This window comes from Crocodylus porosus, unplaced genomic scaffold (assembly GCF_001723895.1).
Source record: "Crocodylus porosus isolate Cpor-Errol unplaced genomic scaffold, CroPor_comp1, whole genome shotgun sequence".
NCBI lineage: Eukaryota > Metazoa > Chordata > Crocodylia > Crocodylidae > Crocodylus > Crocodylus porosus.
This window is the reverse complement of record NW_017728886.1, coordinates 87,990,140-88,006,210: the sequence shown is the minus strand read 5'-3', so window position 1 is coordinate 88,006,210 and position 16,071 is coordinate 87,990,140. Positions and strand designations below refer to the sequence as shown.

General features: G+C 40.8%; 1 protein-coding gene across 3 annotated transcripts in view; it reads left to right on the top strand.

The window, feature by feature from the left end:
• ELMO1 (engulfment and cell motility 1) overlaps positions 1 to 16,071 on the top strand; it is a 446,831-nt gene that overhangs the window by 157,857 nt on the left and 272,903 nt on the right. For all 3 annotated transcript variants that reach the window (XM_019538714.1, XM_019538724.1, XM_019538705.1), the window contains 5 exons: positions 8,134 to 8,285; positions 8,915 to 8,993; positions 12,389 to 12,439; positions 14,976 to 15,098; positions 15,397 to 15,528. In XM_019538714.1, the coding sequence (XP_019394259.1) occupies positions 8,134 to 8,285; positions 8,915 to 8,993; positions 12,389 to 12,439; positions 14,976 to 15,098; positions 15,397 to 15,528 (537 nt within the window). The remainder of the gene's footprint in view (positions 1 to 8,133; positions 8,286 to 8,914; positions 8,994 to 12,388; positions 12,440 to 14,975; positions 15,099 to 15,396; positions 15,529 to 16,071) is intronic.

Sequence of the window (16,071 nt, the reverse complement as noted above, 5' to 3'; positions counted from 1 at the left end):
TTTTTTTTAGGACCCCTGAAAGATATTACATTAATTGTACGGTTAACTGTAACATGCTGCAAATTTAACCAATTTATCATCTAATAAAAATGGCAAATGAGTCACAATGATGATCTGCTTTTAATATGGAGCTTCTTTGTGGGTGTTTTTTTTATCATGGTTTAATTTGCACGTGTGGCATGTTAAAGGGCTACCATGAAGCCTGCCCTGGAGCTGCTCCTTGTAGCTGGACTGCCCAGAAGCCTGTTTAAATTTCCTAGTGCACAGAGAGTCCAGGATATGGGAGCTTCTCCCTGGTCTTTCAAGCATTTGCAAGTTTAAAGCTGTGCCATGAAGCTCAGCATTGGAGACTGATTCCTAATATTGAGCTGCTCAGTATGACTTGAAAGATCCAGATATGCAATGAGATCTGAGGAATTTTATCCCAGATCTTGAAAACTGTGTGTCCAGCCATGCCATATCTTGAATATCTGGTGTGGCAGGATGAATTATTTTTGAGATCTGAGATAAAATTTGTCATATCCCACTGCATGTTTAAATTGACATCTGCCAGGAATCATTTTAGATTAGGAACTGACACCGTTAAATCAAGGCAACTCCCTAGTAATGAAGTTAATTTTAGTTTAATTATGAAATTGTGATTCATACCAACCTCACTTAATGGAAGTATAGATAAAGCTCTTTTTTACTTGAATCAAGAACAGTGTTGGAATGCTTTCTTTTTTATTTTTTTGTTTTGGTTGGGTAGACTATTTCCCCAGAGGGAGTATTATAAATGGAGACTATTAACATAAAATCTGGTCAGTTTGCAAAGTGAGTTAAAAGTCATTTGGGAATCTAGTACACCAGTTCAACAGAGAGCCCTGTAATTTTCTAACATTTTCCTATTTTCAAAAGTCTTTTGTCCCAGAATTTAAAAAACCAACAAACAAAAAAACTAGCTAGACAATAAAAAGTTGTTATAAAAAGGAATGTAAAATACACTAATAGAAGAGACAAAAATAGAGCATTTTTCTGCACAAATCCTTTTTACTTGTGACAATCTTGTGTCACTTGTGCCCCCATAGTTTAAGGAAAGCAGGCAGAAGTGTGGGGCTTTTTTATGACAGTGACCATGTCTCTTTTAAAGTGCTGTCAGGACAAATTGGGTCACAAATTTAGCTTTTATGAAATCTAAGACTAAAAATATTTTTGTGAAATAGCAGCAGGAGCAATAACATTAAAATATCCCATGGAACAAGACCTGCTCTTCTATCCTCTTCTTTCCAAATAAATATTTTTCTGGTAGTGTTTGCAATTTAAATTTGGTTTGAAAATGACTATCACTTAAGAGAAGATGGACTTGGAAGTTTGTTTCCAAGATGGAAGTAAAAAAGCAACATACAGAACTAGGATTTTAGCATTCAGTGGGCACGTCTACACAAGACATTTATTGTGGAGTTGACTAAATAGCTCCTCATTAAATGTTGCACGCCTACACATGCACCTCATTAGGCTAGAGTAAACAAACTCCAAAGGAGGGTAGTGCTTATAAATACCAGTACTACCCTGCTTCAGTTTTTCACTCTTCAGTACCCCACACTGAAACCCTCATGACCCAGCCAGCCACTCCGCAACACATTGAGTCAGTGGGCAGCAGCCCTGAGCTAGCAGGCTGACCCCTGGGGGGACCTCCTGCCAGCTATGGCTGCTCTGACCCAGCTCAGCATGCTGTGGATCTGGGCAAACATTCAAATGGACCGCCCAGGAGAAATAAACTCTGGCATGATATGCACTGGAGTTTATTGCTTTGCATTAATTGCATGTGTGGATGCACCCAGCTTTAATTAACTTCTAATTCAGGTTGGGATAGTTGGTTTATAAAAAATATGGGCCTAAGCCTAGTTTTTTGTGGGGTTTTTTGGGGGTTTTTTTTGTTTTTTGGTCCTGTGGAACGTCACTGAAGGTAATGGGGTTAATTTGGTCTGTATTTCATGTACTAGAGAATATCCTAGGGAAGCATGACCTGTCCTTCCCATGTGTGCCCAGTATACCCAAAAGGTATGTAATGTATCTGCCTTTAGTGCTGCCCTAGTCATATGCCAATAAACATATTCAGTGACACAGTAAAGGCGTTACATTGCATCTCTTTGAAGCACACAACACATGGAGTGAGTTTGGTGTGTTTCACTGCATGTCTATTGTCAACCTGGCATGGCCTGTGGTGGTGTAGACATACCTGCAGCAACTTCTTCAGGGAATTGCTGGAGTGTCCTGTTTGGATTGCTGTGTATAAATATTTATAGATAAGTGTGTATAGATGCATATCTTGAGTATATAGTGTTGCATATTTTGCTTCTTTAAAAAAAAAAAAAAAGACAAAAAATCCCCAACTTGATGGTTTCCAAATAAAATTATCAATTTCCTTTTACAACCCCCCCTCCCTGCCAACACCCTTCCCCTCAAAAAACCCAGCTGTTCATAAACACTTTGTCAAGGACAAGACCAAGTACAGTATATGCTTTTGGCTTGGAGGAGCCCATTAATACTTGTGTATGAAAACCACAGAAGGATTTTTAAATGTTATCATAGATATCTTTGTCCAATCCTGTCACATCTTTTGCTTTCAGGGTAAAAGTAATTACAGGAAAAATGTGTAGGTATGCTCCTGAAATTGGTACTTCCCCATTGTTTTCAGTACTTGGCATTTGTATAAAGTAACTCTCCCTGAGCAGCCTCGTTTAAAAAGTAGAGTTGCATCTTCTAATGCTTCGTTGCATCATCCTGGCAAGGAGAAAGAGGAAAAAGTTATCAGGGCAGTGACAAACACAGTGAAGAAAGACATTGAGAAGACAGAAAACAAAAAAAGGAGGAAAAGGATAGAAACAGAGGAAAAGTGCCTCTTCTGTTGATCTGGCAAAATATTTAAAGAGCTCTGCACTCATGTGGAATTTTCTCTGTCGTTGAAACCTGCTGCTCTGTTCTCCCATGTTAAGCCCTTTAAAGTTGCTGATGGTCTGATTCAGTCACAGAGGGTGCTGGTAAGGGGGCTGAGAAATGCTCCTACCCTTTCCCTACCAGACCGGGACCAAATTAATAATTATAATGAACGGCAGCATGACATTCAATGGAGTGCATACTTTAGCACCTGTCAGCCTACGCTTTGTATGGGTTTCTTCCAGTGTAGGATTTTAATAATCATTTCCCTTTATCCACTTCTCTTTTTTACTCCAACTGACAGATGAGGTCTTTTCAGCTGGCCAAGCAGCAGGGAAGATATCTCCGTATCTTTTACAACTCACAGTTTGCTTATCTTGTGCCAACTGGCACAACAGTCCTTTATAAAATAAAATGAAGCACATGCTTGAAAAGTTTGCTCGGCAGTAAGACTTGGCATGAGAACAATTCTGCATTGGTCTCTTTCAGTATCCCTTCAATGACATCAAAATGTTCCAGGCCAGGAAACTAATGAAGAGTGCGCTGTTTAAAGAACCAGATGCATTTTGCTTTCTGTCACCATTCTGTTATAATTGTCTTTCTTTCTTTTGTGGGGGTTTCCCTCCCTTCCCCATAGCTGGTGATGGGATTAAACCATGGGGCAGTGGTTCAGATGATGTGATCCAATTTGCTACAGATTTTCTGTGTGCCTTGTGGCAAGACATTAAAGTCTTCATTATACAGGGCAGATTAATTGGCTTAATAAAAGATACCAGATTTACCCAAAGAACTTTGTCTGCCTATGTCCTTAGACCAACACGGCTACAATCTACACCACTGAAACAGGATGGAGTAGACACCTCAGCAGGACTATTCGGATGCTGATGGTTTTACTGTCTTGCTGAGACTTTAAACACTGAGCTATCCTTCCCCGACATGTGTAATCTAGAGCAATGTGACAAGCTTTTACTGAAAATTTAAAAACAATTGAAATTTGCCTATTTTCTGTTTGATGTTTTCCACTAGGACCTACTGTTTTATATAATATGCTTTGCATAAGCAACATTTTTGATAACTGTAGCAATTTTTTTCCACATGCTTTGAATTTGTCAAACTACATCCTCTGTCTGCCCCCCAAAATCCCATCTTTAGGTACAGAGCGGTCATCACGCTGTGTTCAGCAAACAGTGGCAACCATATGATGAATATTTTGTATACACTCAGACAGCTCTGTTTTCAGACAGATATTTTGGTGAATTCAGAATTTCAACTATCCTAATAGAGAGGACTGCTTTTGTTTTTTGCTTATTTTTATTCTCCTTGTCTAGTCCTAGAAATCTGACATGACTTATTTAAAGGGGAAAAGGAAAATACATTAGTTCAGGATTCACAACTGAGCAGCAGCTATTTCTGGCCAGCATGAATGGCTTTGAAGAGTGTATGCAAGTTGCCTGTCCCCCAGGGAGCATTGGGAACATAATTTAGTGCAGTCTGTGACTGCAAATGGACAAACCTGATTTATATGTTTCAACTCTCCCTTTGTGGCAATACAAAAATTAATAGGTCTGCCTGAGACTTTGTTTTCATTGGAATTTCACCTACCTGTATAGCTGGACTAGGTCAAATGCCTCATTATTTACACCAGTGAAACATGATTTGAATTGCTGTGATTTCAAAATGAGGTTACAGTAAAATGGAACAGGCTATATTCTGTTGTACTGATATATAAACTACATCATCACTTGCAGTTTGCAGCAATGGCTGAAATCCTAATGTAGGCAAGGGCTGCTAGCACTGCTGTTGCTCCTACTCTTGATACTTCCTTATACTTTACAAAGATGACTACAAAGGTCACTTCCTGCCATGCTGATCTGCGTTCTGACTACTGGATCTAAATTCCATCATGCACACTTATGTTCCCCTCACTTGAATGCAAAACAATTTAAAAGGGCCTACACTCTCTTTACTGCCTTCCTGAGGAGCTGAGGAACTCAGATGTATGTATTAGTCATTTAACCTCATACATTTGAGTCAGTGATCAGATTGCTATGTAAGGAGGAATGTTGCCCATTATGGGCATGTCCAGATAAGCACGCATGTGCTACCAGAGCATCTCCAAGGTTGTCCCCTCGCCCTGGTGCTGAAACACGTGGCTGGCAAGGTCGTGTGTTCAGCAGCAGGGCTCCAGTGCCGGTGAGTAAGGGATCGGCAGCTCTGCCCACTCCCCCAACCCCCTGATCCCTGCCCTGCTCAGTCTCTCCCCCTGCCAGGCCCCCAACCCCTCAATCCCTGCCTGGCCCCTCCCCACACCAGCCCCCCAGACCCTCCCCGATCCTTGCCCAGCTGGGTCCTGCCACCCTCAGGGTCCCTGTACTGCCTGGTCGGGCTGGGCCAAGGGCGGCAGGACCCAGCACGGCACGCAGTCCCCACATGCCATTCCCAGCCAGGCCCTGTCACCCTTGGGGCCCCTGCGCCACCTGGCTGGTCCAGGCCCAGGGCAGCAGGACCTGGCATGGTGCACCGGGACCGCGTGCCATGCCTGCTAGCTCCTGCCGGCCTTGGGGCTGCTCCTGGTGCCCGGCCAGCACATGCTGCACTTGGTCCTGCTGGCCTGGGCCTATCTGAGCAGCACAATGGCCCTGAGGGTGGCAGCACCTGGCTGGGCCTGGCACATGGTCCTTGCACTCAGTCCTGCTGCCCTAGGCCTGGCCTGGCTAGGTGGCACGGGCCCCGAGGGTGGCAGGGCCTGGATGGGCCTGGCACTTGGTCCCTACACACTGTACCCGATCCTGCCACCAAGGACCCAGCCCAGCCAGGCAGCACAGGGACCCCAGGGCTGGCAGGGCCCAGCTGGGCTTGCACACGGTCCCTGTGCACTGCACTGGGTCCTGTCACCAAGGGTCAAACCCAGCTGGGCAGCAGAGGGGCCCCAAGGGTGGCAGGTCCTGCCACCAAGGGCCTGGCCCGGCAGCAGAGAGGCCCCAGGACCCAGTTGGGCCTAGCACGCAGTCCCTGTGTGCCATGCTGGGTCTTGCTGCCATGGCTCAGAGCACCTCCTGCTGTTGCTGCTAAAGGTAAGTTATGGGTCCTGGGTGGGGAAGCTAGGGCCCTCCAGGGGGAGCTGGGTCCCTGGGGGAGGGGGGAGGGGCTGTGGTCCTCCAGGGTGCCTGGGACCCTGGGTGGTGGGGCAGGGGCCCTGTAGGGGATAGGGGCTGTGGCCCTCTGGGGGGAGCTAGGGCCCTGTCAGGGGGGGCTTCACCCACCCTTCCTGAGCAGCCCCCCCACAAGGTTCCCCACATCTACAGTTCCCCCAGCAATTGCCCCACACCTACCCAAACACCAACCCACATCCCGCCACCCACCCCCCTGCCTTCCCTCACACCCCTTCCCAACCCCTTCCTGCAAACACCACATCCCCCCCATCACACACCCATTATGTGCAAAGAAAACCAAAAGTACACCTCAACACACATAGGTTTTTAGAATTTATTTTATCATGATGATAGAGACACTGGTAGGCTTCCACTTTACTTTAACATTGTTAACATACCAATAAAACATTGCCCAACTGATTGCTCTGTGTGTGTGTGTGTAGAGTGGTCTTTTATGTTAATTATGGAAAAACATGGATTTTGGGATATTTTTAAAAATGGATTTGGGGTGCTGCTGCAGCAGTCCAGCTGGCATATGGGTAGTGTCCCCAGGCTGAGCCCCAGAAGTTCCAGAGAGTGAGTAGCCCTGAGCTGCTTGTCAGGGCAGGTTTTTGTACTGTTGCGGCCAAGACAGGGCAGCTTTTTATACTGCTGGGGACAGCACAGGTGCTGGCCCTGGGCTCTAGCTCCCCCTGGCTGTAGATCCGGGAGGAGCCAGGCAGGGTTATTTTGCCCCAAGTGACACAATTTGTACCACAACAAAATGCATGTCTAAGCATGTGTGCTGAGGCAAAAAACCCCAGCTCAAATTTGCACCGCTTCTATTTCAGCTGCTGTAAGTGCATGTGCTTGCATGTGTGGACACTCCCTATGTCAGGTGCAAGTGCTAAAACACATGCAGAGAGGAACAGGAGTCTGTAGCAGCAGGGACAGTTCCCACATATACTAGATTTATTTTTTCTCCCTTCCTTTTGTCTCTAAGTCTGTGACACAAGTTTTAAAACAGCAGGTTTTCCACATCTGTTTCCTCTCAAAATTTCGCAAGCACTAAACTAAGATTCTGCCCTTCATAGCAGCTTTTAATTGCAGTTGTGTAATCCAAGGCAGACACCTCATTCAGTTAAAGCTGAAATATTTAGTATATAGCTACAGAACAGCTGTTCTTCTACCCAAGCCTCGTTTGTATTTCCACATGGGCTGTTTTGCTAAGACATGTTTGTCAGTGCATTCTAGGAAATTGGGGAACTTTTTGAACACCTCCTCAGCAGAATGCAATGTTCCTAAAGACTGTGTACACAGTGTACCATCAGGGGTATCTGGTATGGTACACTCTGATGTGCTGTACTGCATAGCCAAACTTTTTATATGGTTTGCTAAAGGGTATTATGACCACACTGCACAAAACCAAGGCAACTGTTTTAGTTTAAGCAGAGATTAAATATTTACTAAGGGTGGGGAGCTAACAATTTTTTAACAACTTTGTACTATCAAACATTGTCTGGAGCCAGGCTTGGTTCCTTGATTTGTAAGTTGTAGCATGTAGAATTTTTCAATTGTTATCATGACAGTGAGAGAAATGTGCGTGTGTTATGTTAAAAGGAAGCAGCTTTCACTGGGGAGTTTGCTCTTGCTTTAGAATGTTCTGACCGTTAGTTGCTTTAATCAGTCATAGTGCTATTAAAAAAAAAAGAAATTGGAGAAAAATAACCACATTGCTCATTTATTATGAGCAATGTAAGAAAAAAAGTAAAAATCTCTTCTCTCTCTCTAAAATTTTCCCCACAAAAAAAAAAACTTTTTTGATGGTGATTCATTTTGTATATGATGTCTGAATGTTTGATGAAATAGCTGGAGGAAACTGGGGATTTGAATCAATATTTGCTACAGAATGTTCATATTTCAGAGAGCAGATTGGTTGATCACTTTCCTGGTATTCCTTCGTGTATGTTTAAGAAGTTGCTGCTACATAAACAGTTCCTTTGCTTTTGAACCTTGTGTTTCCCCCTTCTCTCTTTTCCCCATCCTCATAACAAGATATGAATTATCTGTGTATTTACATTTGCAGATAGCAAGTTATGTGAACAAATTTGCAGCAGACATCTCTATCTTGCAACGGTCATTAGCGATCCTGGAATCCATGGTGCTCAATAGCCATGATCTATACCAAAAAGTAGCACAAGAAATTACTATTGGCCAATTAATCCCACATCTTCAGGGGTGAGTATCTTGGATACTGTCTGATTCTCAAGTAAACTCAGTGTTTTAGGGGTAGAAATGAATATTAAAATAAATTAGCCCCCTCAATAGAGTTAGTTAATCTGTTAATCATGACTGAACAACTTGTAACCAATCCTGTAATATTGTTCATTGTGTATAACCGGGTTTGACCAAACTGACCATGCAGTAGCTGTTTACAAGGCTGAACAAAAGGGAGAAACCAAATGAAGAGATGATATTCCAGTTAAGGTGGGAAATACTGATTAATAGATAGATAGGTGCATTTACCTACCATTCTCTGGAAAACTGAGCAATGTCCCTTTTTGAATGCAGATAAAAGAGGAAAGAGTTTTAAATATGGCTGTGCCTTGTGTAAGTAATGGAAGTTTAGGTAGAACCTGTCCTCCATGATCCTGCATGTTGGGTAATTTTTTTTTTTTTTGTTGCAACACAATTTAGGAGCTTTCAGTCTAGTTAAAATAAAATATTTTAGTCATTTGCTATCTGGCTAGTTTAAAAAACATCTTTTCACTACAGTTTAATATACTGTTGTTCCCAGAGAAATATTTCCGGAAGAATATCTGTGTGCATGTCATCTGCCTTTATTATTACCATTTTGTTCCATATAGGACAGATCAAGAAATCCAAACATATACCATTGCAGTCATAAATGCACTTTTCCTCAAAGCACCTGATGACAAGAGGCAGGTGAGTCTTGGGTTTTGGTTGTACATCTACAGGCCTATGCTGACTATTTTTCGTTGCTTACATTCATCACTGTTATGTCTCATGCCCTTTTGTTGTTATTGGCTGGAACTGAGGAAGGGGCTAATTTTGAGCACACTCACACTTGCTTTACACTAGTAAAGAGTTCATTCACTTGCATGCAGTTACTTCTACCTTGCACGGGCATCAACAAGAGGCAAATCATGCTTTTCTGGCTGCCTCCTGCTGCAATGTAAAATGTACTGACAGTGTTAGGAAAACCACACAATATATTTCCATTTGCTGCTGTGAGGCTGGCTGTGTTAGTTGGTGCACTGAGTTTTTTGCCAGCAAACCCTTGCCTTTTTGTGATTTTTTTTTTTTTTTTCAAAAGTGAAAGCCTTTTCATACCAGAGTTTTAAAAGAAAATATCCTGTCATATGGGAGTTCCTTAAATGTAGTAATGTTTCACTTAGTTAACTCAATGCCAAAAATCAGAAGCCTCAAATAGAACTATTTTAAGAATGTGAATGTATTGCATAAGGGAGCCATTTTATTCATTTAGATGACAGTTTAAATATAATATTTTTGTTGCTGGGGTTTATTTTTGTTTTTTACATCTCTTATTCCTCAGCAGTGCTGAGCTAGGAAATAACCAAGGAGATCTATTTAAATAAAATCAAAATATTAGACTAGAAAAATATGGAAAATGTTCACAAGAAACAATTTTGGTAGTTTTTAAAATACTTTCCTTTTTAATGAGTTCTACTTGATATGGTTGTAGGATCTGATCTCACATTGTTAAAAGGGGAATCTATTGGTCCTTGCTTCTTAACAGTTCAGTTCCATGTTTGAAACCTAAAATTTAGGTAGAACTCAAGCTGAAAAGATGCCATTTTCATTTTCCAGGAATAAAAGCACCTTCATATATTTTACCTGTGACTTTGCATGCTTCTGAAATCAGTACTTCTACATAGTCATTCCATATATAGTGCCTTGTAGATGCCAGTTGAGTTTCACAACATCCCTGTGAGGTTGGTCATAGGTACAGGAGTTTCCTTTCACCCACTTAAACTGCTTCTACCATTGCAGTGCAGCTTTGCTTTTCTCCTTTATTACATACCGGGAAGGAAAAAAATAGCAACAGATTCATATGGAGGGTGTGTCTCAGGTCATCAAAAGTGATGGAGCTGAAGTTTTAACACCCTGAAATACTTGCAGAAAGTGTCACAAAACCGTTAACAACTAAAAGTAGACAACATCTTGCTTTTTGTATCTTCTTAAGCATTAGGCTGTACATCCAAAAGTTTCTCCTGACTTCGAGTTATTGCATTCTGTTTCTCCAGAACAAAATAATGAGGTGATACAGTCTCAGCAAATTTAATGTTCTGCTATGAGGACTAAGATTTGCAGGTCAAATACCTACTGCAACTAGCTGATGTGCGAAGCAGTGAACTGAAAAATTATATTGTCAAAAATAGAAAATATACAGGTACAGCGGTCGAAGGAGTTTCAATAAGAATTCTCATGCCTGTAGTCTAGAATTTATACTGGGCTCTATAAAAGAGTGCTGCCTGGCTCTTCCTAATTGGCAATCACATACAGTGCTGTGACCTGGAGAATGTAGGAAACGCATACTAATTGTCTGAATATTTCACTGTAGGTTCTGTAAAGGGATTGCAGTCCACAGTTGTATATCAAAATCCTGCATGATGCCAGCAGCTTTGGCTAACGCTTGTAAACTGCATTTTTATGAGGATCCAAGACTGTAGTCAGCTACACTGTAATCAAGGAACAGATCTGAATTGCTGCTAGATGCTTTTGTGCTTTTATTGCTTTTTCCCCTTTCTTTTTCTGGCTCTGTAAGGAAAATGAAAAAAAGAAAACTCCTTCTTAATCACAGTAGAATAAGTAGTGTTAGGGGAAAAATAGTTCTTGCTATAGTAAAAGTCTGAAACACAAAGCACACATTTAAATAAAACTGTTTAAAGTGTAATATTTTCTCTTCATAGTCCACATTTATGGAGGTGATGCTGCAGAGAACTAGGTGGAGAACTTTTGTCTAGCAAATCTTGTTCACTTTTTTCACTATTCGAGTACCAGATGAAAGACCTCAGGATATTTTTTACCTGAGCCAGCCACTCAGTAGGTATAAATTTTAGCAGGTTTACTGAAGAGGCCTGATGATTTATTTCAATAACATTTTCCCAAACCTGTAAGGTAAAAGCAGTGACCAGAAAGAAGAACCTAATAAAAAATACTCCACCTTGGGTTAAATCTGGGAACTAACAAACTTTAACAAAAGCAGGTGTGCTGCTATCGCATGTTTTTTGCAATCATTCCATGATTTTCCCTTTGAATGGGGAAAGAATTATTCAATGCATTCCTGCTATGGCCTTTTTACTTATAGTGGGCAAAAGTTCTGACTAAACTGTTTTTTGCCTCATTCAGTCTCTGCATTGTGAAGCACATTGTAAGGCTAGCACTCCCCCTGCAGTTCTGTTGTACTTTCTAAAAAGCATCAATAAAAGCATTGCTATAATTTGAATGGTTGCTCTACTCATGGTCTGTTGTGTTAGCAGACTCTTGCAAATAAAAAAAAAAACCATTTTTTGGTCTTCCGCCACTTTTTTCTTTTCTTAATTCTGCTGTTTGTCATAATGCCATTAGCTTGATGAAGAGAAAACTGTTAGCATCTTTAATTACATTCTCACCGTAAATTAGAATATTCTCTCTTTGTTCTCATCTAGGTTTTCTTCTAACACTTCTAGTACCTTTGTTTATGCTGCTTTGACCTTGCTGATGCATCTTTCCTGCAGTTCTCTGTTTCTCAATTGTCTTATTTTCTAGCTTCTATATTTTAATAGAAACTAAACAACTTATATTCTGAAGTCACTTTTATCTGTGTAGGACCCTAGTGAGCATAATGGTTTTCTTAAATACAAAATATCAGTACAAATGAGATGCATTTTGTAAAGGAGTGACCTCTAATTTATGAGAGAGTCTCTTGACTTCTAGATTTAACCCGCTGAGGTGTTATCTCTTATGGAGACCACCTTTCTTATCCCAATGTATGTGTAAATAGTAATGCAAAAGATTTCACCCATATTATTACATAATGTATTTATGAAAAAAAATAGGTTTAAAAATATATGGAGCCATCTAACACGCAAATGGAAAATCATAAAAATACCCTGAGCCCCCTTCCATATAATTCTGGAATCTAGATACTTCTAAAATGCCAACTTCATGAAGTTCAGACCTCCAATTTGTCGTCTTGATGACAAGCACTAAAAATATGCAACAGTAAAACACATCAGTAAAGAGAGTCAGCCTTTTTGTGGTTACAGCATGGAAATATATACTTCTAGCTAAATCTTTATGTTTTACCAATACAGGAGATGGCAAACATTTTGGCACAAAAACAGCTTCGTTCAATCATCTTAACAGTAAGTATTAGCGTAAAGTTTTGAAAGATTTTATTCATCAACATGAAGAAAAACCCAAGTGCAATTTTTTTGATAGGTGAAAGAATAAACATACCTATTTCTGTATTTCATTATGGTTTTTTGACTTGCTACCCTAGTCAATCTGCTAATGAGTAAGCTAAAATTTTTCTGTGAGAGAGGTTATTTTCCCAGCTTGAGTACATTTGGCATTTACACCACCAAGAAGTAATAATTGGGAATGGGAGGAGGGGGAAGAAGAGGGAGGCTCTGGCTCTTCTTTTCATGGAGGTTGTGAGCTCTATCATGAAAACCAGAAAAGGTTTAAAAAATGTGTAATGATCTGGTGTTAGTAATGCATTTCTAATAACAGGGCTTGAACCAACGACCAAGCATGCAAGGATGCACAGTTCTGCATGTCTTACCAAATCAGCCACTATGCTGATTCTATAGCTAATTTTTGCGTATCTCAGTTTAGATTATTTGCAGCCTGATAGATTGTTTGTAATGATGGTACTTAAATGGAAGAAACACAATACATGCTTAAAAGAGGAATAATAAACTTAATAATACATGCTTGCTCCTGTTCTCCCTGAAAAATCTTGGGAGTTTTGCCACTGGATGTTAACAAGCCCACAAAAAGGGAAGGCCAGGCTAAAATGTATGAGTGCAGCATCTGACAATAGGCAGGCTAAACAAATAATGCAGTTTGGAGATCGATCTCTCTGTGTCTTTCAGATGGTCGTTGTGGGAAAAGTAGACTGCTCCTATATATTTTTCCCTAAATGGCTATGTACATATTATACTAGATCTAGGAATAGATGCTTTTCCTTGCAGGGAGATGTTTATGTAGAAGAGACATTCACAGTCAAAAATGTTCTTCTGTATGGAAGAAAGAGCATCCTGTTTTTCATTGCTGTTGAACAGTACCATGTTGGTTAGCATACCCATTCTTTTCTACATTAGTGTGCTGACGGGTGGTGGGGATATGTGATTTATAACTTCTGTGCAATCCCTTAAAATGAAGATTGTATCATTTAGCATCATGGATGTTCTTGTCTGCCTCAGTGAATTTTTAAAATTGTCCACCATTTTTAGCACCTGCATTGTAACAATAATGACTTCTTTTTGTGTTTTATGGGTGTTTAATTGTAATTTTAGTTACTTTTTAAATCATTTTCCTCATGTTGAATGAGCTAGCCTGATAGAGGTAGGACTGCAGTGCTGCTCCCTTGCAGCAGTAGTTGTAATATTACAGTTATATCAGCAAGCTATAACCACAGCAGGAATAATATTAGGCTTAGACACCCATTGTCTGTTTTTAATATGCACTTTGCACATACCCTCTTGATGTGGATTCTCTTTAAAAGGATGCCCTTGGCTAGGGACAGACATTCAAAACACCTGAGCCTGAATTGATTTAATCTTTGCAGGTTAGTCTAACCTGGCTAGGCTAAATTGGTTTTGTAACCAGATATACATTCCAGAAATGCAGGCAAATGCCTGCTGTGGCTCAGGCTAGAAGCTGGGAGGCACTAGTGAAGCCCTCCCTTCCCTTCCACAGAATTGAGCTAAGGGGTGCATGGCCAGTCCCCAGCAGGACACAGTGATTAGGGAGGGGTCCTTCCATCTCCCTTCCCCCCCCCCGATAACAGAGCATTTAGCAGCTCTGTTCACAACATTTAAACCCCATCAGAAAACAAAGCCTCACTCATTACAAGCTCTTCTTACACAGCTTTTTCCAAAGGAAGGAATGCAGGGACATTACCATCGGAGCTGGTGATTACCTCCAAAAAGCCCTAAGCAGACACTGCCCTATCTGCCTTACACAGCATTAGCTAGCATACCACATACTGGCTATACTCTGTGCTGTGGGAGAGAGGAGGAAGGGATCCTGCTTAAGTAGCCAGTGGTGAGGGAGGGGGAAGAAGGGGGCACAGGGAAGCCAGCAGATCCTACTGTGGGCAGAGGGGAGGAGGGCAGCTTTGCTGTGGAGCAGAATGCTCTGCCAAGCCCAGAGAGCATGTCTGGTTTAACTTAAACCAGCAAAGGGTCTGGGACAGACATTGCATAAACTGGTTTGACCTAAATCAGTTAAGTCTGATACTACATTCAACCAGGTTTATCTCCAACCAGTTTCAGCCATTTTGAAATTGGTTTATGTGCACTGAACATCTATTGTTACAAGTTTAAACCAGTTTCTGGTCACTTAAACTGGTTTATGGGTCATATCTGTCCCTAGGTCTTGTTACTAATTTCTGCCCTTTACATGTGCAGATGCATATACTGTATCTAAGGCATTGGAGGAGAAGATTCCTGTGTACTTCTGTCAAGAAATTTAAGGGGAGGGATACACTATACCATCACAGTTCATGGAGTACCTATGTACTTTGCTAGCATAGGTTTTACCTTTTTTTCCTATGTTAAACTTATAGTATTACTTATCAGACACGGGAAAGGGAATACCTGAGCCCAGCTGATGGGAGGGGGTGATAGGAACATAGTAGGTAGTGCTCACTTGTTTATCTTTCTTTCATAGCACGTTATCAGAGCACAGAGGGCCATCAATAATGAAATGGCACACCAGCTTTATGTTCTGCAAGTGCTCACCTTTAATCTTCTGGAGGACAGAATGATGACCAAAATGGATCCACAGGATCAGGTAAGTATCGATCACAATCCAGTTAGAACTGTTAGAGGATAGCTATAATACCAGGCTTTGTCTCTATAATGGGGAAGGTAGATGCATCATATTGACACTCCTTGTTACTCAGTGTTGTTCTTTTGTGATTGTTTTAAAACAAACAAAATGTGCATGCACGCGAGTACACACACATGCACTGTTCATCCTGGACTCTGCAGTTAATACTACTTTTTTTGTCATTTGTTTGAAAAACAAGGGACATTTCTTTCTTTCCCGTTTTTAACTGACTTTGTTTTTTTACGCCACAACCCCCCAGGCCCAGCGAGATATCATATTTGAACTCCGAAGAATTGCTTTTGATGCAGAGTCTGAGACCAACAACAGTAGTGGCAGTATTGAGAAACGCAAATCTATGTATACCAGAGATTATAAAAAACTTGGATTTATTGTGAGTATTTTCTTTCTTAAAACCAATTGTATTAACCTTTTGAATCATGTTTAATATTTGCTTTTGTATGTCCTTAATCACTCCATTCCACTATTGCCTGACATGTCAGATGCTTCTTTTTCTTTCAGTTAAGTGGAAAGTTAGTAAAATAAGTTTTAGTTTCTATTTGTTCTCATACAAATCTGATTAGCATATGAACTGTATTATTTTCATAGCATATAAGTTGGTGAAAGTCAGTTTTAGAAGACAAAGCCGACTATTTGCTATTTAACTCTAGTATTTATTATATGAAAAAATCTATTAAGGATATTTTGAAGAAACAAACACAACCAAATATAATTTAGTGTCCATGGAGTAAATAGCTAGTGACATAAAAAGAAGGAACACCATAAATTGCAAGGAGTGTTTTGTTTAAAGAAAAGGATCCTGAATCTGCTTACCCTTCTCTTTCTCTTTGTTTCTTACAACAAAAGGGTATAGGATATCTAACCAGCTCGTAGTCAAAGGAACAGGAGTTCTGTTGTTGACCTCAATAGGAGCAGG